The following is a 25,058-nucleotide window of genomic DNA, read 5'->3' as shown; positions in this document are numbered from 1 at the left end:
CAGAACAACAGCGGCAGCCTTCAACAAGACAGGCCCATGCCTATCTCGCAGGTGAATGAGTCAAGAGTTGGGATGGAAGACGCCGGCGGGAGGAGGGAAGCATGATGGAAGAGGCCATACACAGAATGGCAAAGCACGGCGGGAACAATTTTATCCTCCAAAAAAAGTCAATTTGATTTCATCCATATTAATTACTACATGCTCGAGCAATCATCGACTTAACTCGTAGCAATGACACAAAAAATAGCTCCATGGTCGAAGAATAACAAACTCGTAAACTGTCCAAAGTCCACCATCTCCATTCCATCTCCAGCCTTTCCGTAGCATCGACACCAATTCCATATCCATCCCCAAAGACATGCGAAGACAGTATTAAGCTCCGTTGAGAAGTCAAGTAGCCTCATCAACTGGGTCGACGACAGGAACCCCAGATTCATCATCCAGACCCACTTGAACTTCACCATCAACATCAATGGTCGGTGCTGGTATGGCATCGACATCAGGTACTTCGGGTGACTCAGGAGCTTCAACCCTCGAAACATCCACATCATCAACATCGACGTCGAGATCATCCGTGTCAATGGACGGAACCGTGGGGAAATCGAGACCCTCCACGTCAATATCGGGGATGTCAAGGTCGCCAACGTCAAAATCGATGTCACCGAACGAAGCGATCAGAGCATCGAGAGCGGCAAGTTCCGCTTCAACGTCATCGTAGCCGCCATCCTCGTCAGCACCAGAGCCATCCGGGGTTTCCCCGCCAGCAGCTGGAGGAGTGGAACTCTCCGTGGGACCAGGGATACTGGCAGTGGACGTGGTATGGTGATTGCTTGAGCTGATGCGGAGGCTAAAAGTGTCATTCCTCGAAGAGCTGTAGTTGATCACGCCTGGAATGTTCAATTCTTTAGCTCCTTGGCTGTTCCAGAAGATATCGAGGGTCGAGTCCTGGAGGAGGCTGTCAAGCTGTGACTGCGTAAGGCCTACCTCTCCCGAGATGGGAATCTCAAACTGATTGGTGCTGTGGGAAAGTGAGTCGGAACTTTGGTCAAGCAGGAGCCTGAAGGTGTCGCTGTGGCTGTCACTCATGTCAAGAATTCCAGGAATGTTGAGCACACGCTCACCTTCGCTGGTCCACTCGAGCTCAATATTGGTAGATTCGAGAAGATGGTCCAATTGCTCCTGGGTAAGAACAATGGAGCCTGCAACAGGAATCACAACGGCGGGCGGCGGACCCGCGGGGGGAGGAGGGGGAGGGTGACCACCGGGGCCGCCAGAGAAGCCGGGTGCTTGAGGGGAACCAGTCTCCTGAGGGCCGCCGGCACCATAGCCTTCGGAGCAAGGGAGCAAAGTGGTCTCGCCAACATACCAGTAGCCGATGATGGGGATGCAGCGGCCGGCATCCGGGGGCGGAGTAGGCGCGAAGATGTTAGCCGGAAGGGCAAGGGTCGCAATATCACACACCTCCGCAGGGCCGTTTCCAGGAGGAAGCACTCCGGTTGGGTGGGGGCCAATGTGGGCAACGTCCCTCGCTCGAAGGCTTTGAGTAGGTGCAACAGTCATGCTTGGCTGGGCACTACTGCTAGTACTCTTCTTGGGGAATATGCTTCCAATGCCGTTGATCGAGTCGAAAACGGAGTTGAGGATGCCAGCAAAGTCCTTGCCATTGATCACACCAGGACCGGATCCATCAGCAGCGGTGGTAAGCGCATCAGTAATAGCGCTCGCAAGAGTAATCAGCGAGTCGGTGTCAACAGGACCAGGGGCGGCGATGTCGCTGGGGAGCGTGTTGAGCGCTGCAAGAACAGTGCTGGCTAGGCTAGCCAGCCCATCCAAGTTGGCGGACATTGGAGGTGTGGCCGGATCGGGGGCACGAATGTTTCCAGGAATCAAGCTACCGAGATCCTGTCCACCGAGAACATCTTCAAGACCCGGGACAGCGCTCATCAAGCTGCCGAGGTTAAGATTGCTGAGCACATCACCGATGAAGGCATCTGAACGGGTGGCGGTGCTGTCCGAGGGATCGCTGGCAAGGGTCTCGAGATCCTGGACATCATCGTTGCCTGTAGAGACAGCACGAGTGGAGCCAGCTGGCTTCTTGGGCTTGAAGAATGGGTTGTTGTCGAAAATCTTACCGAAGGAGCTGAAGACTCCTTGGAAGGCTGGACCAAAGACCTTGTCAAAAATAGCGTTCACAACGGAACCGTTGCCAGTGCCGGAGCCTGAACCATTGCCGGAACCTGAACCGCTGCCAGTGCCGGGATCAGAACCGTCACCGGAGCCCGAACCGCTATCAGGGTCTGTACCACTGCCGGAGCCCGAACCGCTATCAGGGTCTGTGCCAGTGCCGGTACCCGAACCGCTATCAGGGTCTGTGCCAGTGCCGGAGCCCGAACCGCTATCAGGGTCTGTGCCAGTGCCGGTACCCGAACCGCTATCAGGGTCTGTGCCAGTGCCGGAGCCCGAACCGCTATCAGGGTCTGTGCCAGTGCCGGAGCCCGAACCGCTATCAGGGTCTGTGCCAGTGCCGGAGCCCGAACCGCTATCAGGGTCTGTGCCAGTGCCGGAGCCCGAACCGCTATCAGGGTCTGTACCACTGCCGGAGTCTGAACCGCTGCCAGTGCCAGAGTCTGAACCGCTACTGGCGCCATCTGCGAAACCAGTAAATCTCCCGCCCCAGTTACCCGTGTCGCCTGAAACAGCAGCAGTTACTGCTCCTTCGCGCTTGAGGTAGCACGGTACGTCAAGGCCGTTGCTATTGGCAGGGCCATGCTGATAGATAAACCCAACACAGTCGATATTGGCATCGCAAGCCGCAGCACATTCAGCGTAGCTGTCAACAATAACTGTGCCTAGGTCACCATCGGGATATTCGATACCACAATCGACATGGTACATTTTGTCTTGAGCAGTGGTAATAGAAATTCCATTGTCATCCGGGCAAGTGATTGGAGCTGCCGCATCATTTGAGACACGTCGGCCTAATCGAAGAATTGTTAACTACTGAGCAACACGGAAGGAGGGAGGAGGTGAATGGCTTACTGGGTGTACAAGTGTATGTCGGAAAACCGGCACCGATGTTCGCCAGGCGTTCTGTGTACACGCCGCTCTGGCTCAGAGAATAGACGACCGGTGTAGTTGCACCGCCGCAACTTCTCGTGGCATCGTCTTGGCAAGGGACTCGGCAAGTTCCCATATCATCGACTTGACCAGGAGTCAGAAGAGTGTTTGAGCAGTAACAGTCCCTGGCAGAATGTTTGAGTTAGTATCTTTCTATCAGTGGAGTCTAAAGCGCACTACTCACCTGCCGTTGACCATGCCAAAGTAGTTGAAGGTAGTGTCCGAACTGCATCTGCGCGCACACTCCTCGAGTGTACCAGTGGCAAGATCCGAAATAATCTGGCCAGACGGTGCAGAGAGGTCGAGAACCTGTGCAGGAACATTGCCGTAGCACCCGTTCAAGTACCAAGTTTGTGTACCCGTGGTAACGGTCAAGGGGCGGACGAGTGCTGGCCTCGAGGCGATGATGTTATCCTGGTTCACGCTCGATAGCGAGGTAGTAAGAACCTTGGGAGGGCCCAAGAGACTGGACGGTGGGTTGTAGCAGGCGAAACCTGCCTGGTCGGCTGACTGCTTGAGCCCCGGTGTCCTCGGGACATAGCATCCCTGTAGTTCAGAACTGACGTAAACGGGATAGTGCTCATTCCTTCCACAGCACTTTTGGGTCAAGGGGTCACAGTCTCCGTTCCTGTTGAGAAGCGTTAGACCATGCGGGAGAAAGTATGGGTAAAGGTATGTTGAACTCACGTGTCATCGGCTGTACACAGAGCGTTGCAGTCTCCAGGGTTTGGAAGACTCGATGGAGGAATGCGATAGTCGCCGGAGTGAAAGTTTGTACCGCACTGGCATCGGATTTGTGCACTAGACACATTGAGTCGGTTAGTGCGAATCACGAGGCCCCTAGGGAGCGGTAGGTTGGAATCGACTTACCCTTCCCTGGCACCAAAGACAAGAGGATAACCCAAACCGGCACAGGTTTCGAAACAAGTCTCGATGTCATCAACGAGTGGCCTGGCCCTAACGTCGTCTTGTGTGGCAAATCCGCGAGAGGAATAACAGCCCAGATGCTTGTAGGTAGAACCCAAATCCGCATTACGAGGCGTGATGGGCACCTGGTCCGGTGCGGCAAAGGAGGGATCAAGGTATACCTGGGCGTTAAGGCCACCGCCGCAGGTCTGAGTACTATCACCACTGCACTGAGCATTGCAAGCCGAAGAGTCCGAGTTCGGGACAGCAGCAGCCGGGAGCTGCAGGCCGCAGTTACAGTTATTGTCCCTCATGGCCGAATACTTGTAACCGTAAGCTCTGCAGGTGCGAGCACAGTCAAGAGGAGTCTGCGTAGAGTCCCAATCGGAACCGGGGTCCCATCCGGGGAAACTCAAGGAGAGGTCAGCGGCATTGTAGCCCTCCGGACCGAAGCGAAAGAAGTCGCCAGCATTAGCGAGGAAGTTGCCGTAACAGCCAAGATAGATAAAATTATCGCTACCACATTTGGTTATGGTATCCTGATAGGTTCCGAAGTAAGCCTGTCCGTTGACAAAGCCGAAAAGGCCGGCCGCGGCTACGACAAGGCGGCCAGGGCTCGATTGCCAGCCCATGTTGACGAGAGATGACCTCGCAAAGGGTGGCAAAGGAGGGTGAAGTTGTTCAGAGACGAACGAATGAAAGAAGAAAATGAAAGAAGTCGGCTCATACGGCCAACACAAGAAGATGTCGGGAAAGAAGCATAAAAGAGCGACTGAGGACGAAGAGAAGAAAGGGGATGGTAGAAAACAGGCGACGGCCTGAGTTGGTATTTGAAGATGTTGATATCAAGGGCAGGACAACAATATCCAGAATAGTCCAAGTCATCAACACGCAGGCGCCCTTGACGAATGGACTGACTATCCAGAAGCAAGGAAAACATGGCAAACAAACGCGTGAGCTGGAATGCTCGTGGTGGGAAAGAAAAGTGGTAAGATGAAGATTCGAGACAGTCTTGATGTTGGCATTCCTGGCGGAGGGCGACTGGACCTGGGGGATGTTTGGGTTTCGGAAGATCATTGGGATGTTGATGTTATCTTCGAGTGTCCCTCCAGAGTCTTCCTCGGATGCCCGACAAGTGTTTCCAACGGGCAGACAGTAAAAATTGCCTCGGGTGTGAGGGCGTGACCTGCAAGGGATGGTAGTCTCGCAAAGCAGATAGCATCTATGCGATGGAATGGGAATGTCCACCACGCATATAAACATAGCGGCGGGTTTCAAGGGCTAAAATATCTTGCCTTGAGAAAGTTCGTTGTGAGGTTAAGAACGGAGATTTATGTTGACATTGTGATGCGCATGTCGTCAAGCGAAACCTGGTCAGCTTGGACCGTTCAGTAGAAAAGAATAGTATTGAGGAAGCATGAATGATTATCAGGACGGAGTAGTGGTAATGTTTCTGCCATTTCTGTATGTGGCTCTAGTCAGATTTAACCAACATTCGGCCGATATTATTGAAGTTAAAAGCTGGGATTGGAAAACGAAGTGAAAGCGACATGGTCGCGATAGTGCGCGATGGTGTAATGCCTGCCGGAGGACATGCCTTGCAGAAAGCAGAAACACATTGAGGGTTAGGGTTGATCCCGTCGATTGTAAACTGAATATAGCGATCCGTTCCCACACTCAATCGCCTGTGCAGTCTTGGCAAGAGGTGTGTGTGCGTGCACACACACATACACCGCACTTCTGTATTGTACAACTTCGTCAAAATTCATTATTTTACAACAATTTCTACATCAATTTAAAGCTATTTCAACGTGCAAAGTAATTACAACACCAGTAATTAATCAAATCTATCGCGACAATACCTCCCAAGACAATCCTCAATTTAAAACCCGCTAGCGTAAAGTAATCCTATATTTAAAGCGGCGCACTAGTAGTTTACTTCGATAAAAATTAAGACTAGGAAGATCCTAGCTTAATAATTCTACAATATACTTTATCCCGCCCTAAAAAGAAGAGCCGTAAAACCGAGTAGTTTATTAAAATTATCCCTAAAATTATTCTACCTAAGAAAAAGGCTATTCCTATTAAAACTATTATTAAAAAGACTATTATTAAAAAGGGGAAGGCTACTACGCTAGAACTAAAATCAATCCTAATTCTAATTTTAAAGCTAATCCTAATCCCAATCCTAAAACTACTATTATCCCCCCCTAAACCTACAATACCTATTAAAATTTCTAATAGCAAAGAAGATTCTAATAACAATAACGAAATTGAATAATAGCTCTCTATCTACTTTACCCTTAAGAAATAAGCTTTCGATATTTTATTTTATTTATTGAGTAATAATAATAGTAAAATAGCCTCCCCGACTAAATTAACTACTTCGGTACTACCGGCCCAGCTCCGTACTATCCGTAAGCTAATTACTATAGTACCGCCGCCGCCGCATCCTAAATACCCTAATTTAATACAAATTTAATTCAATATAATTAATTTATATATTACTACTAACTATACTAAATTACCTACTATTAAAAAACGTAATTTATTTAAAGAGGTTAAAATTAAGTAAAATAATAACGAATTCTATAAATAATAATTCAAGACAATATTACTTAGTAAAATCCTATATATATAATAAAGTTATATAGAAAATATTATTAGTAATAATATAGCCGTAGGGATAAAATAGTTAATTTCTTTATATAATATTATATATATCGCCGCTACCTATAATAACCGCTACGCCTAGGTTATTATATATAATAAAATTATTCCTAAGAAGGATTTTTATAATAAGTATAATAATATTAAGTATAAGACTATTATAAAATCGTACCTCTACTACACTAACTAATACTACTATTTTACTATATTATTCAAATTTCAATTAACTAACCCGCCCGCTAGTAAAATCCCTACTACCCTATCCTCCTATAGTAATATACCTTCTATTCCTACCCCCTCTTATAATTTAATTAATCCTTTTATTACTTTAACTCTATAAACAATCGATATACTATCGTTACAAGGGTTACAAACTCTAATTAACACCAAGAAATTTAAACGCATTATAATAAATACTATATTAGTAAAAATTAAAAAGAATCTAAAGGAGGATTAGTAGTAAGAAGAACGTACGGGGGTAAAACTATACAATACTATATATTAGAAGTTAATATAGGTATAAGTATACAGTTTTAACTATAAATATAAAAATTATAATAAAGCTATTAAATATTAAATATACTACGTTATAAATAGGAGTATAACCTATTATAACCTTAATATTAAAAATATAGGCAAGTAAATATATATTATATCGTTAGGGAAGGCTATAGTAACTAACCTACTATTTAAACTAGTACGAAATATATTAAGTAATAAAGTAATAGTTGCCTTTAGTACTAGTAATAATAGTAGTAAACGTAGGGGAGGAAGTAATAATTTACCGATTAATATTAATATTATTAATAATATTAATAGTAATAATAGTAATATTAATATAGAAACTATAAATAGTTTATTATAAACTACACTAAGGAAGGACAATTTTAAAAGTCTATACTAATTATACCCTCCTCCCTTATACCTACTATACCTACTACTATATTAATACTTCCCTCCCTACTTTCAATATCCCTAAGTCCAACCACCTTATACTACTAACAACTCTATCGCCAATTTAATAATTATTAGCGGCTATAATTATAATATAATAGGTATTTTCCCCCTACTAAGTAAAATAATAATTATTAATTCATATACACTATTAAAATATTTTACTACTATATTCTATAGGCACCCGACTAACTACAAAACTCTCGTTACTAAGCATACTAATGCTAACCCTCCTTCTATCTCTATAGCGACTATAATATTTACTTAGCTACTAATACCGCTATTAATTATACTACTATTAATAGCGGGCGAAGAGGATAAGGGCGAAGAGACTAGAGACTCCTTAGTAGAGGCTAGAGAATTATTTATACTATATCCGCCCGTACCCTCGACTTTTAATTTTTATTTATTATTACTACCCCCCACCTTACTTAATCGGCTAATTAAAGAAATTATTACCGAATTCTTTAAAGCGTTCTATAAATATTATTATATTAGGTTATTAATTAAAATAATACTAATATATAGAACTCTAATTGCTTTAAAGAATAAATTCTAGAATAAGGAGGCGCCGCCCAATATATTTATACTTAGAAAGTAGCCGGTAGAGTAGTTTACGAGGTTGGGGTTTAATTACGATTTCTATACGGTATTTAAGGACGGTATTAAAAACTTCTTTAAAATTAAATATACAATACTAGCAATATAGTTAAACTATAATAAATATACCCTCTAACCCCTATTACTATAATTTAATTAATTAATATATATTCTAAACCTGCAATTCAATATTATATTCAAATATAACGTTACTAAAACTCTCGCTTTTATAGCGAATAATACTACTACTAACAGTCCTAACGAACGATAATAATATTACAAATCGATTTATAGTAAAAAAGGGGGGTTTCTAACATTTTAATATTATTATATAAATAAATACAATTTCTAATACTTTTAGCACTTCTAATACTTCTAACACTTTTAACATTTCTAGTATTTTTAGTATTTTTAGTATACAATTTAATTTAATACACATAAATCCATCTCTCCCTTCTATACTCTCTACCGCCGCCTAAATATAATACCCGTCTCTCTATACTCAACCAACTCATTAACATACAACTCGCTATACTTTTTATTAATATTATTAAATCAATCCATTACTAACTTTATATTCTTAAAATAACTATAAATCTATTATACTCTATACCCCACATCCTACACCAATCGCTTAAAAAACGTAGCAAAATTATCATTTAATATTTTATTACCGCCCTCATTATAATATACCCTCTTAAACTACCGTTTAAAATTACTAAAATATACTTCAATAGGGTTAAATTCGGGAGAGTACAGTAGTAAATACTACAATAGAACCCCCTTCTAATTATATACGTACTAGAATTTAATATAAGAGTATTAACTAATATTATCTATTACCAAAATACTATTACAACCGGGAAATAGATTTATTTTAAAGAATAAGTATTTTACTATCCAATTCCAAACCCCAATTAAATTTATTATACCTTTAAATACTAATATATCAAATAACCTATTTACTATAATAATTAAAAGGAGGTAATACTATATACTATATATAAACTTACTTAATACTATTATAATAACGCCGTAGGGTGCCCAACTAATATAACGAACGCCGTCCCTTCGGTTTATACCAAATTCATTATAAAATACGAATATTTCTATAATAAATAAAGAGATTTTTAATATCTATTCGGCTACTGGTATAAGGGATTATTATAATACCTTTATATAAAGTCGCTTCTTCTTCTACTTCTCTTATCGAAGGTACTACTATACAATTTTAATTAAAACATATATATTATACTTATTAACTAAAAAGGTACAAATTTTATTAAAATATAAATCGGGTTTCAATATAAGGAAGTTTATAACTTCCTTTACAATATTAATTACAATTAATAAAATATAAGGAGTAATATAATATACACTATACCTTAAGCGCTTATATAGGAAGTTTTTTAATATTCTAGGAAACTTACAATAGTAAAAATACTTTACTAATATCCGATAGAATGCGCTTATATTTCTATATACTCCTTATACTTATACTAATAATCTTAGCGACGTTGTTAGGATACTCGTTATTTACTAGTATTATTATTATTAATACCTTCTAGCGGGTATTAAGGAAGTGTATTATATTAATAACGGTTTAAAAGATAATGTAAATATTAAAATAGATAACTATACAACGTAGAGTATCAAAATATCAACTTTTTGCACCAGTTTTAGCTAGATTTTGATATTAAACGATTGAGTTGAGTTGTGTAAAGCGATGTCAAATGGCCAGATTTGTCAAATGCGGTGTGTGTGTGTGCACGCACACACACCTCTTGCCGAGACTGCATAGGCGATTAAATTAGTCTCAGTTCTCAATGACCCACACACCTCCAAAACCACCCCACCCCACCCTTTTTGCGAGGAGAGGAGACCCACATAATTGTGGGGCGGGTCCGCTGAAGCTTGTCGTCGGAGGTCAATGTGATAGAGACTACGATTGAGTGTGGGAACGTTTAGTTCCTCGACCAATGCACCTGCCATCACACTCGCTGTCAACATTGCGTTTCCAAACTTCCAAACATTTTGCACCTTCCCGACTCTCTTTTCTCAACCTGGAAATAAAATATGTCATTTCCTCAGTTTCTTTAATGGAGCATTATAAAATGTCTGTTATATCGACGGAGAGCCAGAGCCATCACACAGGAGAATGATACTACATCCGTCCCAACTATCGCGTTACAAGTATTTCAAACGGTAGGAGCGTGCGAAAACGCTCAATGTGGTCGGCTGCTTGATTCAGTTGCCCTTGCACAACTTGAAGTTCTTGCTCCCCCTCGAGATTCAAGGAGTGCAAGACTTCACTTTGCTCCTTCCCATTGCAGAGTGGCATCTCCATCTTCGATACTTTCATAAGGAATGTCATTCACCCGCTTCTCCCTCTGCTCCTGCTCCTGTTCATCTCCACCACCACCACCAACCTCCTTGGCACTTCCAGTCTTCGCTCCAGAAGCAGGAGCATCACCCTCCGGCTCAGCTTCATCCCTACAATAGAACAGATCGTACTCATGACCCGGCTCACCCAACTTCCACCCATCAGTCAAGTATCTCGTTGCACTTCCCGTCCTGCTTGTCGTCGACATCTCGGGCACCACAATGCCGTCGGCCCTTCGCTCCATGTCGGCAATCCGCTGCACATCGTAAGTCCGTACCAGATCCTGCTCCTTCGGATTGCTCGAGTTACGCAGTCGCACTACAGCAAATATGGAGTATCCCTGCCTGATGGCTTGTCCTTGCTTATCTTTGCGCGCCCATTCTACCAGAGAGGTTGAAGTGTCAATCTTGCGGCCGCCGATGGTGATGTGTCTGAGGTCGTCAAATCCGGGGTTCTGGTCGTAGGGAGTGGCACCCCCATCAGGCGAAGAAGAACGGCGAGTGTCCGCGGCGGGCACATATCTGACCCGCAACACTTTGGGAAAGTTCGGCTGATAGAGCAACCACTGCCCGTCTGGACGCTGGCGGGGAAGAACCACGGACGTCAAAAAAGCGCCAAGACCAGCAAACTGTTTGCGCTCGAGCGCCCAGTCGAAATGAAGGAGGGAGTAGTGCGCATTCATGCGGGTCGGGATTTTCTTGCGACCGACCGTCCACGGTCCGGCTTCGGCGGGGGCGCAACCGACGATAGGAGAGTAGTAGAGAAAATAGGGGTGGCTCCAGAGCGCGTCGTTGGCCAGGTCGCTGGACATGATGTAGGAGAAAGATATCGGTCCGTCTTCATGCCGGTGCTTGGGGAAGCTAGAGAGGAGTAACTCGGCCATCTCGAACACCGTTCTGTCGTAGGCCGCCGATGATGATACGCTCTCGGTACGGCTATTCTTTGCCTTTTTCTGGAGGATTCCGGGTATGTCGACCCAAGATACTGCGAGAAGGGGAAACTGCTCCTCGTTGTCGTAGAGGTAGGATCTGAGATGCAAATGTTCGCTCTTCTCGTCTGTCTCGGGCTCTGACTCACAGTCCTCGTCGTCCTCCAGCAACTCGAGACTTGGCTCGGCTGTCGCAGGAGTCGCCAGCACGTTGCCGTAAATCATGCGCATTACGATCATGGCGACGTTGAAGCCGCTCATGTCCTTTTCGGGGTGCGACAGGGGCTCAAACCAGGCCTGGTTCGTGAGCGACTTCTTAATAGCTGTGATATCATCGGCCCGGTCAAGCCGGAAATCGACCCAGCTTAGGTCGTCGTAGGACTCGTCGACAATGGTTCCGGGGGATGACACGGACATCTTGATGGCTAAAAATTGTTGACTTATCGATGTCGTCGCGTTGTTATTTGATCATCTGCTTTGGAAAGTGGCCTTGTCGCGAGATTGATTGTCGACGAAAAAAGAAAAAGAAAAAAAAAAAAAACACAAGAAGCAACCAAACGCGACAGCAAGAGAGGAAGAAGGAGCGGGGTAGTAACAGAAGGACAGGACGAGTGAATGGAATTACAAGTGAATTGGTTTCTGAGAAAAGGCAAGACCCGCAGCCCGAACGACGTTCTGCCCGTCTAAGCGGTGGTCGAATTATACCTGTACATATGTTCGCCGACGCTGGCACTACCGGATTACTTCACGGTTCACAAGGCCATCCATAATCGCAAAGATCATGATGGTAAGCAGAGCAACCTCCAGCCAGCAAGTGAATTATCAAAGATGGATAGATCCGCAGTTGTGTTATCCAGGACCTGTGCGAAGTCTTGGACTACAATACTTGATGCCTTCCTACTAACACGATTTGTACGGTCACCGTGGCATCCAGCCTGCTTTCATCCAATGTCTAATCGAGTGACAGTGTACTCGTGAACTTTAGAAAGCAAACGTTGTTCAAGATAACAAGGATCTAAACAGTAATGCGCGTTTCAAGTCGTTTCTCGATATATGCTAAGTACTTGGTTGTTACCTCTATGAGCATTGCCATGGGTTTGCTGTGATCTCCCATCAATCCGTGACCATCTCGATGAATGATGTGCTGCTTTCTAAGGAAGAACAGACCAGACTGGAAGAGAGACGGCAATAAAGAATGCTGTGGTACATAGAAGTAGTTACCTGATGTAAATGGTTCCATTGAAATTAAACGAAATGCCCATGAGCCGCTGTTTTATACCGTAGCTTCTGTCTTTAATCCGGCTGGATCAACCTCATCTTCCATATCAGTCTCAATCCGACTCTTTGCAATTCTCGTTCTCGTCTTTGACACGGACTTTGTCGCCCCCTTCCACGCTCGGCTCACCAATCCCATGAACCACTTGTAAATAACATCACCGTAGTCAAGCCATACCCTCCAAAAGACCACGATGGCGATGGTCGCTGGTACGGTCGTGACAAAGTAGATCCATAACTCGTCGGAGACTTCCCATTTGCCATTGTCACCGTAGGTGAAGAAAGTGGTGCTGAAGAGGGCCTGGCATCACGTGGCTCTGGTGGTTAGCGGGCAGTCAAGTTCAAGTGAGGAAGGAGTGATGGGTCCTCAAAGAGGAGAAGACTGAAAAGAAGGCAGTCAAGACTGGTTGAAAGGGAATTCAGATACTACGCTAGGGGACATACCGAAATGAAAGTAGCAGGCAGAAAGATCATGGTCAACAACGCTATTGACTTCATGACGCTGTTATCTTGTCTGGCAATATTGTTGTACGCCTGTTTTGGTTTTTCATCAGCATCATTTCCTCACAAAATGTCCACCACCGGCGAAAACAACCCGAGAAATGCGACATCAAGTGGTGACAAACAAGGCTTAACTTACCAGTCCAACCTCGTTCTTCAACCTCTGCAAACTCGAATCACTCCTCAGCTTTAAACTCTTCACCAACGAAATCTGAAACTGCGTATACTCCCTCGCCTGCGCTCTGTAGGTCAGGGTCAGACCGTGACTCAAGCGGCTGCCACTGCCACTGCCTCTGCCATTGCGCTGCCCATGTGCAATTGTCTCATGAATTTCTCGCTGATATCTGCCCAACTGCTCGACCGTCTGGATCGCCGCCTCCAGCACCTCGGACGAGTGGTATGCGTGCCTTGCGTGGTCGTGGATCTGCTCGAACAGATCATGCCCATTGAGCCGCGACTTTTCGAGGAGCCGAATGGGATCGCGCACGCGCCAAACGGAAATGTCGGAGTAAACGATCATGATGTCTAGGAGGTCGGCGTGGAGGGCGAAGGGGTCTGCTTGGGCGGCTTCCGGGAGACTCAGACTCTGCTTCTTTTTTTTCAGCAGGGCGTCCTTGAGGCGCTCAGGGAAATCAGGTGGAGTGTCGATACACAGGACCCGACATTTGCCTGGCGCATCCCAGCGGGTGAAGACGCTCATTTCGAACCACTCGTATCCACCTGTGGACTTTCCACGGACATATTCGGGCTCTTCGTCGTGGGGTTTCTGCTCATCCTGGAAGGAATCAATTTTGCGAACCATCTTTGCGAGATAGTGGAACCATGTCGTGCAGGATGTGAGTGTAGGGGTAGCGTCTTGCTCCCCAAAGGGATCATTGGTCTGCTGCTGTTCTTCGAATACTGGTCGACATCCCGCGTAGCCGTTCACTTCGAAGCAGGTCCTGCTGGCGACGAAGCTGGGGACGTTGAGGGCGGCAAGGAGGGCTTCGCGTCCTCCATTTACGGATGGGTAGTCATCTTTGTGCATGAATCTGAGGTACATAGATCAGCCCCTGTTCACTGCTTTCATTTCCCTTCCCATATTTTTTTTTTTTTTTTTTGATCCGCAGCTAGACTGACATGTAGCATTGATCCGGTAAGCTGCCAAACTCAGGGTGTAATTGGTCAATCAATGTCGAACAATCAACATATTTCTCGTGGATCGCCCAGCTTGCCCCCTTTTCTGCTAAGTCCCGAATATGTTAGCTTGGATGACCACACGAGCTGGCGTACATAACCAGGTCAAACTCACAGGGAGAAAGTATCCTAATTCCAAGACGAGGATTCATTGTAATTTCAGTCACTAGCTGGAGAAGATTGAAATATCACGAGGCTCCGCCCATCCGAGGAATATTTATTGAGCCGCAACAGTCCTATCCTTGGCTTCGTAACACGACAGCAGCCTTTTATTTTGGTCGGAGAGCCCCGCGTTGGGCCTCGATTGAGGTTGATCATCCATACCTACGTACACAGCCACCTCGCCAGCCTCGAGCCAGCCTAAACGGCTCAAGAGAATTCCACTCGCCACGTTGACTGCAGCCATTGGGTCCAATCAATCGATGAGTAAGGGTCATGTGCAATCTGACCGTAGGAGTGGTGCGATGCGGCGTCCATATGTCGAGAAAGGATGATGAAATTTAATTGACAATGAAAGTCGTATCTTTGCGTCCAGCTATCGTTCTCAAGATGGAGGTGAAGATAGGGCAAGAGGAGTTGGATGTGGTGTATGAAAGGGGAAAGGGTTAGGGCTTGCCGTCTCTTTTTCCCTTTTGTGCTACCAGCCAGCTCGAATTCCTTGGTGCCATGCAGTCCCGGTGATTACCGATCGTCATTAATGACTAGCGAAACAATAGTCAACCTCCAAATTGAGTCTCTGTGCAGACTTCCAGAGTAACTTGGTAGAGGCAAATGCTGTCCCTGGATATCTTGATAGTGCTGAGTTACAATTCGGGCGTTTCGAGAGCTTCGGAATGAAGCACCTCACCTAGGTCCTGCACATGCTACCGTAGCTCCCCTCTATACATAAAACACATCCGTAAACCGTCGCTTTGGACCGTTAAGGAGTCCCGGATGTCTCTGCTACATACCGTATAGTGGCGACGCAAAAAATCGTTATACGTGACATGGTACTGGGCATTGGCATCGGCCAACGGCTTCAGAACCCTGAGAAAAGCACGTCGCTCGGCTCTCGAGGGGATTTAAAACCTGTCGTTAGACGTAACTTATACGGCCGTGGCGTATCGATACGAGTGCTGCACTTGGTAATAATCCCGCTGTTACGTAGACAAGGTGATGGTGATGTTGTTGAGTGGCCGCATATGTAGGGCGCTCGTTTTCGTTCTGTGATGTTGACCCTCGTTCCATCTTTTCGGTTAGAGTACTTTTTCTTGAAATATTTGCAAGGGCCGCCTGTCGGCTTTTCAATCTTATCGGTCTTAGTCTCCCCGTGGGGAAAGACCCGGTCCATTGAGAGTCTCCAGGTCCTTAAATGATGGTTATGCCTTGGCATAGGGCGCTTGAGGGTGTGTTTTGCGACATTGGGCGGAAACGACTGGAAGGTCGAACCCAGAATGAGGCTATCTTGGGACGATACGACAGTATACTGTATGTCCTTGATCGGAAGGTGGTAAGCAGTGCAGGTTAAGAAACCCAGAAGATGGCTCCGTCTGGGGGCCATGCTATCGTACATCGTAACAAGAGGCGGCTTCCAAACTTGTTAGCGCCTCGTCTTGGCCTACAAGCATGCCAGTCTAAACGTCACCAGAGCCTTTAAAAAGAGGAGGAAAAGAGGACCACCAACATACCTACCTGCCTGTCTCTCAGCTCCAGCGCTCGAAAAGGCGAACAGACAAAGACTGCCCCTGGTCTGACCTCCCCGTCACTACGTGACACTGCAGGGTTGACCGGGCCGGACCCCGTTCTGGGCTTTGGAGTTCAGCTTGGGAAGTGCCTGTGTTAAATGCCTTTATATGCGACTTGTTATCCCTGGTGAAGAAGTGACCTTGAAAACTGCGGGGGGCTGGGATGTGCATAGACACTGTACACTACCAAGTAGTAGTAGCTCAGCCCACTGAGGTGCTTGTCTGTGGAGGACGCGGCGAAAGATGGAAGAGCTGATCTCCCGCGGTGGAGATTTCTCGTCTGCAATGCAGGGGGACATTCTGGTGTTCCATTTGGCGTGGAGAGGTACGACCGTACGAGAGGTTCCCCCTCAGGACAGACACCCTTCCCGCCCATGGTACCCCTGACATGAGCCGACTTTATCCGCGTTTCCATGTGAACATGGAAGTGGAAATGGTTGTACAGAGTTGCAACGCCCCTATATTTTCTTTCTGGAGGCCTTCAGGGCCTTGAACCCTTCTTTTCCGCCGTCAGATGTAAGCCGAGATATGCAAACGCGACGATTGTTAGTGTATCAAGAGGTAAAAAGGGCGAATACCCGGCAGGGAAGTTTTCCTTGACAGGAATGGCTCTCACCTGTAGGTCGACTGAGGTGGTCAGGGACAAACGAAAAAGTGAAGCGGGAAAAAGAATTGCGAAACAAATCACGCGGTCATAGGTAGAGTCATACCATTGAACTTACAGTGAAGATGTTGGAGGATTCACAGCACTGCAGCAGTTGCCGGCGCACTGATCATGCTCAGCAAATCCATCCGGGTTAGGCAACGGTGCCCAGCGCATTCTTCCCCGACCGTTGAGTGTGGGGCCTCTCTGCACTAACCCCACTTTTCCCTAGCTCCCGCCCGTGCCTCCTCTTTTAACCGTGTGCACGGACTCGCCTATGTAGACTCCTCCTAACGCCTATTCTGACGTCTCTTGGCATCTCTTGTTCCTGAGCAACACATTCACACCTTTCCTTATTGTCTCCTTTCCTTTGGCACACTCTTCACTTTTTATCATTCGTTGGTCGAGAAGCTATCGCCAATCAGCATGGCTTCTGCCAAGGGCCGTCTTCGCCCTATTTGGCATTGACATTGATCATTCCTATCCAGCAAGCGGGCCTACTTATCATTTCCATCTTGATCACGGAACTCCTCAATCCTTCAACTCCCTCACATTTAGAACTCATAGAGAAGGTTCCATCTCCGAGCTAAGCTGCTGACTGCTTGTGGATCTATGCAGTCAACACGATTCTGACGGGTTTCGAAGCCAGACCGTCGAAAAAGTGTCAACAACGCGTCGGATTGAGGTCTGCATATCGCCTTCCTTCTCGTCAGTCATCGCCTTGGTTTCCATGTCCAAGGTTCATATTTTTCTCCAACACGACCCATCCATCGCTTCCAACCCGCGTATTGAGAAGAACAGAGCTCCTTGTGCACATATTGCCATATTGGTACCATGGTCACACACTGAGACATCTCATGGCTGGAGCTGCAGTCTACAGATACCAAGACACCCAAAGGTCGTTTTCTCGGCGACTCAGTGACCAGGCATTGGCCAACAAGAGCGCTCGGATGAATTTCTACCGCTCCCTGTCTGCATAAAGGCCAGGCGACGATGGCCTTCCCAGATAGGGTGAAGACCGCCGACCTTCTCCTGGTTCAGACTTCACACCCTCCAGACCAGCACATGGAAAATTGCGAGCAATGCAACCCATTCTGGTCGAGATGCGGTGGCGACTATAGCTAGAACCACCATGACTGTGAGATACGGGTGATCTCGCATCCACCCTCCCCCTCCTTGTCATCATGGATATACTCCTGGACAGCAGGAAAACCTTCAAGATCGGCGCGCATTCACATTTGCAAGCGATAAGGACTTTTGGGGAGAGAGTGTGCGAAAGGAAATCCGGGGAAGATGGCAAGCTACCCTTCTTAGACCAAACCAGGTTTAACAAGCCAAAGCCAGCACTGGTACTATACCCAGGGGCCAGGCACTGCGACTGATATTGAAAGAGATACTGCATCGGCCATACAGTTCAGCGTTACATCTTGTTCCATCCGGGACTACTTCCCCTCCCAAAGTCTAGCCGTTTGGATAGACAAGCCGTAAAGCGTCCATGTTGCAGCGCCGATCTTGACTACACCGGCCCCGGTGTTTCATATAACAGACGCTTGACCTGCTCTCAACTTTTCGCCATGGAGTATATCGTTCCGTTCCTTGAGTGCCTATCCAACATCACTGACACGGTCCTCTAGCTCGAATCCGAGTCTCAACAGCAGCCCTTTTCGGGGGCTTCAGCCCGTTCTTCAGGACATACACTCTCCTGTAGGTTAAACCACGACAATGGCGACCTCGACCGCAGCAAGAGAAGACAAGGTGTGGGAGTCGCGCGCCCATGTGCCGATTACAGTCGTGACGGTGGTGCTGGGCTTCGCTACGTTGGCCGTTGGCCTCCGAACATATGCTCGTGCCGTGTTGATTCGCCAATTTGGCATGGACGACTATGCCGCCGTCATTGCTCTTGTTTTTGCTATGGGCAGTGGTATCATGGTGGCTTCAAGTATGTTCTGTGACAGGCTCACAAGTGTCATATCGTACTAACATGCTACTAGACACCACCTATGGTGCTGGTCGCCACATGGGCGATCCCAAGATCGATTGGACCGAGTTGCCAAAGTATTTCAGGGTAAGCCTTCAGACAGTCAGCTATTGCACTTGATTGGTGTGTGCTAACTCCAATTCCAGACATTCTACATCTCCATCGTCCTTTACAACGCGTCCTTGACGGCAATCAAGCTCACTTTCCTACTCCAGTACTACCGAGTTCTGGGAACACGACAGATGCGCAAGGTTGTCGTCTATGCACTGATATTTGTTGCTATGTGGTCCATCTCGCAGCTGCTCATCGTCATCTTCTCCTGCACCCCGATCGAGAAGTTTTGGCTCGGAGACTCGATCCCGAACGGGCACTGCATGCCCAACTTGCCCTTCTGGTACATAAATGCGGCTGGCAACATTGTTACCGACGTCCTGATCTTCATTATCCCCCTACCGGCGCTGGGAAGTCTCAATCTTCGGAAGCAACAGAAAATAGCACTCATTGGCGTCTTCTGTCTTGGTTTCTTTGTAAGCATTCCTCCCATGGCAGTCTGTAATCTGAACCCGACAGTTGGTTACTAATACATTGATTGCCCCTCCTTCTCAGACCTGTGCCATCTCCATCATCCGCATCCAATATCTCAAGCTCAGCGATGACACCACTTGGGACAACGTCGACTCCTCCTGCTGGTCCGTCTCAGAACTCGGTTCTGGCATTGTCTGCTCCTGTCTACCTACGCTTCGTCCTCTGCTGTCGCACGTCATGCCTGGCATGGGCTCTCACAGCGCCCCGAGCCACGCCAAGTACGTCCACCACTCGTCCGGCCGGGACGTCACCGAGGGCAGCACCAGCGGTCTTGGTAGCAAGCCCAAATCCGGCAAGTTTGGTAGCCGTAGCGTCGTATACCCGGAGGAAGTCGAGCTCCAAACCAAATCTGGCAGCCAGGACCAACTGGAGAAGCACGCGGCCGTGATCGCTCACACAGCAGTTCCTGTACAACACGGAGGACACCACTCAAGGACGGCAAGCAAGGATCTATTTGACCGGTCGCCGTCGCAAAACCGCGGCCCCGGGGTAACACGTGCAGAAAAAGGCGGTTACTTGTCACCTAATCAACTTGGTCTGCTGCCGACGGTGCGGACAGAAATCAGGGTTGGGTCGCAGCAGCAGCAGTCGAGGTGGGCGGGACCGATGGAAGGGACAATTGCTGTGAAGCATGATTTGGTGGTTACCCAGGATTATAACTAACCAAGTTTTCATTCTTCTGTGCTCGAATAATATAATTTTCCTTTGTCCTCAAACTATTCTGCGTGATTTCTTCCTTGACGGCGAGCGCTCATACCTAGGTAGCCAGCCTGTTTTCCTAAACTTGCGACGACACCTTTTTTTCCTGTATTTTTTTCCTTTTCTTTCCTTTTTGTTTCCTTTTTTTTATTCTTCGTTTTTGTTTTTGTTAAAAGTTACTTACACTATTTTGAGTTCTGCGGTTCGGTGTCGGTATATATGCACAGGTATAAATGGAGATGGATGGAAGGACATATGGTATCCATGAGAATGACGGAGTGAACAGTGTACGATCTCTAATCAAAAGAAAAAGAAAAAGACATGGAAGGTGGGTATTCGGCTGTCGAGAGCCTCAACCCAAATTGCTTATGCCACAAACGGGCAGAAAGTAGATGTCCATCTGCAGGAGAGTACACTCCATCAAATTCGCTGACAAGCCGAGAAGACAGGCAAGCTAGCAACTGGACCGGACGAGGCCACCCGCCATGTGCCGTCTGCCGTGGTTGGGAAGTCACTTTCGTGCTGACGTCCACTGAAGCTGTAATTTTTCGTCCCGCGCGGTGGCAACTGCAACTGAGAGAGAAACTATTACCTTTTTCAAAGTCAAGACAGGCTGAAATATGTCAAGGGTGAATCTGAGTGGTTTTGGTGTCTATCACTGGTTACCACATAGTTACCGGTCGACGTCATGGTATCAGTCACCCAGATTGCCCAGATACCTATAGTTAGTGCTACCTCTCTCAATCGGAATTATGACCATTGGGTTTGTGTCCTACTCTTTGATCACCTCACCAGTCAGCATTTTATCTGCGCAGTGAAACTGATATTGGCCATGAATGGAAGCACATGTAGGTACCGGGAAGAGCTTGAAATTTCATACAGCTAACGTTCTAGACGATTACCACGAAATACCCTATCGGTATGTTGGAATCTATCCCCTTTTTTTGAAGAAAATCCTAGACCTTCCCGCCGTGCAAACGGTTCAGCCTCGGCCCTTGTTGTAAAAGTCTTGAATCACCACGCTCATCACTCCAAGCAACCTCCATAGGAACCCGCTTTCATTGAACTCCCCGCCTAAGAGCCCTTAGCCAAAGCCTTGAGACGATCGAGAGAGCCATTGAAGATATCCGAATCACCACCATAAGTATACGTGTCCGCATTCTGCCAAATAGTCTGATAACTCCACCCCCCAGGAATCGTGCCGACCGAGCTCGACCACCTCGCCAGCACCAGCGGGTTGGTCGTGGCAAAGCTCTTGGAGTTGCCCGTGCACTTGCTCCACCACGAGTAGTTGGTGTAAATCATGGGGTAGCGACCCGTCTTGCTGTGGTAGCGGTCGGAGAAGGCCTTGATCCACGACACCATGGCCGAGGTCGACAAGCCGTAGCAGGTCGCCTTGCCGGAGGAGGACTCGAGGTCGATCATGCCGGGCAAGGTGATGCCGTCTTTGGACCAGCCGCCGCCGTGCGCGAGGAAGTAGTCTGCCTGAGCAGCGCCGGAGGAAGAGTCCGGGTGCGCAAAGTGGTAGCCGCCGCGGATCAGGCCGGCAGAGGTGGCGCCGGTGTAGTGAGAGGAGAATTTGGGGTCGATGTAGTTGGTGCCTTCGGTGGCCTGTTGAGAGGCGGTGGTGGTGGTGAGTTAGTATGGACGGATGGATAGATGTCCTGTGCTGGGAAGAGATGACGAAGTCTTGGTGTGAGACCAAGATCAAAGGTAACAACTCACCTTGATGATGACGAAGCGGGCACCGGAAGAGTAAGCGCGGGCAAAGTTGACGCTGCCCTGGTAGTGGGAGATGTCAAAGCCCTGGACGGTAGCCTGGACAGCGCCGACGAGGCCGGCGAGGGCCGTGAGGACGAAGGACTTCATGATGATGTTGGTTTTGCTGTCTTGAAGATGCTGACTAGAAGACTGAAGTCGAGGTAGACAGATAATCGAGAAAACGGGATCTCTAGAGGCAGAGACCTTTTTATATCTGAATTTTCTGTCTGAGTGTCTCTATGTCTCAGCCTGGAATAGACCTAAACGGCCGGTGCCGGTAGTTCTTCTCCGTCAAAATCTCACTATGTCTTCTCCACGTTCGGCAGGGAGTGGGTAGAGGCCAAGGCGCAGAGATGGAGATCTTCAGGGCTTTAGTTATTATGGTTGCATACAAACAAAAGTTGCAGGAAACAAAAGTTGTTTCCTTTCCAGAAGCGGCAAGGAGAAGATTTTAGCATCGTGGCGTGTACCACTAGAATGCAGTCGTAAGATACTTAGGTACCAAAGGCGCTAGCCAGGAAGATGTGAGGATCCCATTGGACTGATTCCTCCAGGTCGTCTGCAACTAAAGCCGTCGCGTATATGCGCTATCCTCATCGAAAGTACTACATTCAGAAAATATGTCAAAGAATGGGGAAATAAAAAGAGGTAATCCGTCTTGAGTCGGCCGACGATCTCCTTGTGTGCCTCCAGTTGCCGCGGGTGGAACGTGTTGCATCATCGGGCGTTAAAAAAAGACCTGAATGGTGTATGTAGTGTAACTCTGCCCAGGCCGTCTTTGCGAGACACCGATACTCACAAGAGATCTTCATTTTGTTTGCTGTGAAGAGATCATGAAGATTGTGGATACTGCTTTTATACGAGTATTCATTTGTAAGACATTTACTGAACCCGGCTGTTTTAGTAAGAAAGTTAGCATATGCCCGGCGGGACTAGCTGCATGTGTTATGATGAAACAGCCCAATGGGATTCCCTCATCTTCTTACTACCTAGCTAGGTACATAGCGCCTTTAGTAAGAGTGAGTATAGTTGGTATTGGCAGTGTTCCCCCCCTGGTCATCCCACGTGCTGTCCAGAAGTTGCCTGCAGGTCAGCGGTCAGCGGTGCATCGTCGGACCGCATGTTTGTGGGGAGAGTTGTCTTGAACACCATTTTAACGGCCGCAAAAGCAACAGATTCTCACACCTCTATCCACATCTGGCTATGTATCGATGTGCGGGAACGTGGGCGCTGCGGGCTGAAACAGAAGAGGCCCAGCTGCCTACCTATTCAGGGACTGGTCTGCCGTTGCTCGATACTTTGTGTTGTTGACTGGCACAAAGTTCGCCATTCATATGAGAGTGATGGTGATAGCTTCAATTTCCTCCCCTGGTGGTCTGAAAGAAGGAACATTTTTATATACTATGTAAATGGTGAGTGGATAACCAAATAGATCATAGGGAAAGCTTGTCTATTGATGGATGATTTTTGGCGTCTTGGGATGCGTCTTGGCTGCGTTCATTCAGCTCATGATAATTCCTTCCGAATCGTTACCGGTGCCAAGTTTTAGGCGCCACCCGTCTGCGAAGGATCAGGAATGCGCTAAGTCTTGAGAGGGGGACAAAACATCGATTTCCCGTCAGCCGTCAGAGCTCGGAACAATCCGTCTTATGCAAGGGCAAATGTCAAAACTTTGAGGAGAATGGTGTTTTACCTAGTTACACTCCATACTACGACATTGCAATACTAAGTACCGGTAACAAAAGGGCTCCAACTTCCGTCCCGCGTGCCTTGTCTGGCACTACTGTAACAGAGGTAACCAGTATGACACGAGTTTGAATACAAGCCCAAGAGTTTGGCACGCTCTTCATCAATCGTCCTTAACCTCACGACTTCTTGCACAAATTTCTCCCCAACCTTTGCGCAGCTGGCCTCTTGTTTGTGCCGTAAATCTGCGCGAATAAGCGATGCCCTGCAGCTCCTCGGTTAACAGTGAGTTCATCTCATAGATATCAATCAAAGAAGGACCTATATCGAAGGCAATAGATCCTCAGCCCTGTTTGGCCTTCAGCATATCTGTACGACCGCCAAGCCGATATATGACATAGGTCAGGAGGATGAACTTCAAACAATCTGAGGCTTGTGAGACTTTTGAGGGAAGCTTCACTCTCATATCATAGTCTAAAAAAAACTTCCGTAGGTGTTTCAGCTTGGACCATCAAGATCCAATCCGACAATGTGGTCAGCGACATGGCTCCCCTGCTGCTACTTGTCGATATGACCGACCCATCCTCCGCCATTTCAACCATTTTGGTTCAAGAACAGCTTCGCCATCACACTGTTCCAGCTCACCCATGACTGGATGAAGTGGTGCTTCCGGTTCATCATAACTACCATAAACATAGCCACGGGGCTGACGGCGCTGGTTCCCTGAATCCCATGCACACCTATCAATACGTCATGGAAGTCATTAAAGCCCGTAAAGTGCTGGGAGCCTCACTTAACGGTACACTACAACATCTTCTCGGCCTCCTATTCGGTGTTGATGGATAATACCCTGGCCCTTGTCGGACGGGTGCGCTCCGGTCGTGGAGGAGAAGAGCTTCGATGACAATTGGAGAGAGCCGCGGACGACTGGATAGATTGTGCGGACCGAGGACTTCTCATTTAAGTACCATATTCCTAAGAGCACCGCAGCGCATGACTCAATCTAGGCCGAGTGGAAAGGGCGGCAGAGAGCGGTGCTGCGATGTGGCCGTGTTGAGGTTTGAGTTTGTTAACAGAATCCCGTCGTCGGATGTTGTTCCCTTTGTACAAAGCATTTCGGACATTATCAAAAGTGAGATATAGCCCTAACTGACTGAGGATAATGATGAGATAGCCCTGGTTATATGAATGTTAGGGGATTAGGTATCTGCAACTACGGCACTGCAGTGGAAGCCTTCTGGAAATGCAAGTCATGACGTCATGGGTTGAATGGTCGGGGACCCTGATGGCTACGTCTTATCGATAAGGGCATCCAACTACCTTTGAGTACATAATCTCTTAACGTTCCGGAAGGCACAACTAGTAGCTCGATATAAAATAGGTACCTTACGATATCACTAATGCTGTGGGAATTACCTGAGCTGGTGGTTGACTTTCGTCTTTGAATCAACTCAAGTCATTGGTTGCATAGA

General features: G+C 47.2%; 5 protein-coding genes across 6 annotated transcripts; 1 reads left to right on the top strand and 4 right to left on the bottom strand.

The window, feature by feature from the left end:
- Window positions 1–161: 161 nt before the first annotated feature.
- On the bottom strand, window positions 162–4,876 carry NCU10264 (hypothetical protein). Its single transcript, XM_001728412.2, has 5 exons — window positions 3,988–4,876; window positions 3,805–3,918; window positions 3,302–3,745; window positions 3,040–3,242; window positions 162–2,978 (listed from the first exon to the last, which is right to left on the bottom strand). Exons 1-5 carry the CDS (start codon window positions 4,653–4,655, stop codon window positions 391–393), a joined length of 4,017 nt encoding a protein of 1,338 aa, XP_001728464.2. The 5' UTR covers window positions 4,656–4,876; the 3' UTR covers window positions 162–390.
- A 5,680-nt stretch (window positions 4,877–10,556) lies between these two features.
- Window positions 10,557–11,975, bottom strand: NCU00698 (hypothetical protein; the record flags this gene model as incomplete). Its single annotated transcript, XM_959439.1, has 1 exon — window positions 10,557–11,975. The coding sequence occupies one exon, from the start codon at window positions 11,973–11,975 to the stop codon at window positions 10,557–10,559; it is 1,419 nt and encodes a 472-aa protein (XP_964532.1).
- A 789-nt stretch (window positions 11,976–12,764) lies between these two features.
- NCU00699 (hypothetical protein) lies at window positions 12,765–15,082 on the bottom strand. The gene is made up of 5 exons (XM_959440.2): window positions 14,626–15,082; window positions 14,454–14,559; window positions 13,474–14,365; window positions 13,278–13,367; window positions 12,765–13,134 (listed from the first exon to the last, which is right to left on the bottom strand). Exons 1-5 carry the CDS (start codon window positions 14,660–14,662, stop codon window positions 12,832–12,834), a joined length of 1,428 nt encoding a protein of 475 aa, XP_964533.2. The 5' UTR covers window positions 14,663–15,082; the 3' UTR covers window positions 12,765–12,831.
- Window positions 15,083–17,219: 2,137 nt separating this feature from the next.
- Window positions 17,220–20,237, top strand: NCU00700. 2 transcript variants are annotated; one of them, XM_011394517.1, is made up of 5 exons: window positions 17,220–18,456; window positions 18,512–18,816; window positions 18,869–18,942; window positions 19,002–19,382; window positions 19,462–20,237. In XM_011394517.1, the coding sequence occupies exons 2-5, from the start codon at window positions 18,600–18,602 to the stop codon at window positions 20,101–20,103; spliced, it is 1,314 nt and encodes a 437-aa protein (XP_011392819.1). In that variant the 5' UTR covers window positions 17,220–18,456; window positions 18,512–18,599; the 3' UTR covers window positions 20,104–20,237. The 2 variants fall into 2 exon arrangements, with proteins under 2 accessions (XP_011392819.1, XP_011392818.1); XM_011394516.1 differs by having other exon boundaries at window positions 17,220–18,816; window positions 19,462–20,180.
- Window positions 20,238–20,980: 743 nt separating this feature from the next.
- On the bottom strand, window positions 20,981–22,429 carry lyz (lysozyme). Its single transcript, XM_959442.3, has 2 exons — window positions 21,865–22,429; window positions 20,981–21,750 (listed from the first exon to the last, which is right to left on the bottom strand). The coding sequence occupies exons 1-2, from the start codon at window positions 22,006–22,008 to the stop codon at window positions 21,214–21,216; spliced, it is 681 nt and encodes a 226-aa protein (XP_964535.1). The 5' UTR covers window positions 22,009–22,429; the 3' UTR covers window positions 20,981–21,213.
- Window positions 22,430–25,058: the final 2,629 nt, after the last annotated feature.

Source organism: Neurospora crassa, linkage group I (genome assembly GCF_000182925.2).
Source record: "Neurospora crassa OR74A linkage group I, whole genome shotgun sequence".
Classification (NCBI taxonomy): Eukaryota; Fungi; Ascomycota; class Sordariomycetes; order Sordariales; family Sordariaceae; genus Neurospora; species Neurospora crassa.
Note: the sequence above shows the minus strand (reverse complement) of the source record. Positions and strands in the feature narration are given on the sequence as shown.

Coding starts and splice junctions, on each gene's coding strand:
- NCU10264 (XM_001728412.2), bottom strand. CDS start 4,655: ATGGGCTGGCAATCGAGCCCTGGCCGCCTTGTCGTAGCCGCGGCCGGC. Junction 3,919..3,987: donor GTCTTTGGTGCCAGGGAAGG/GTAAGTCGATTC, acceptor CAATGTGTCTAG/TGCACAAATCCGATGCCAGT. Junction 3,243..3,301: donor TTTGGCATGGTCAACGGCAG/GTGAGTAGTGCG, acceptor ACATTCTGCCAG/GGACTGTTACTGCTCAAACA.
- NCU00699 (XM_959440.2), bottom strand. CDS start 14,662: ATGAATCCTCGTCTTGGAATTAGGATACTTTCTCCCT. Junction 14,366..14,453: donor TTACCGGATCAATGCTACAT/GTCAGTCTAGCT, acceptor TATGTACCTCAG/ATTCATGCACAAAGATGACT. Junction 13,135..13,277: donor TGCCTGCTACTTTCATTTCG/GTATGTCCCCTA, acceptor ACGTGATGCCAG/GCCCTCTTCAGCACCACTTT.
- NCU00700 (XM_011394517.1), top strand. CDS start 18,600: ATGGCGACCTCGACCGCAGCAAGAGAAGACAAGGTGTGGGAGTCGCGC. Junction 18,817..18,868: donor TGGTATCATGGTGGCTTCAA/GTATGTTCTGTG, acceptor ACATGCTACTAG/ACACCACCTATGGTGCTGGT. Junction 18,943..19,001: donor AGTTGCCAAAGTATTTCAGG/GTAAGCCTTCAG, acceptor CTCCAATTCCAG/ACATTCTACATCTCCATCGT.
- lyz (XM_959442.3), bottom strand. CDS start 22,008: ATGAAGTCCTTCGTCCTCACGGCCCTCGCCGGCCTCGTCGGCGCTGTC. Junction 21,751..21,864: donor CCCGCTTCGTCATCATCAAG/GTGAGTTGTTAC, acceptor GCCTCTCAACAG/GCCACCGAAGGCACCAACTA.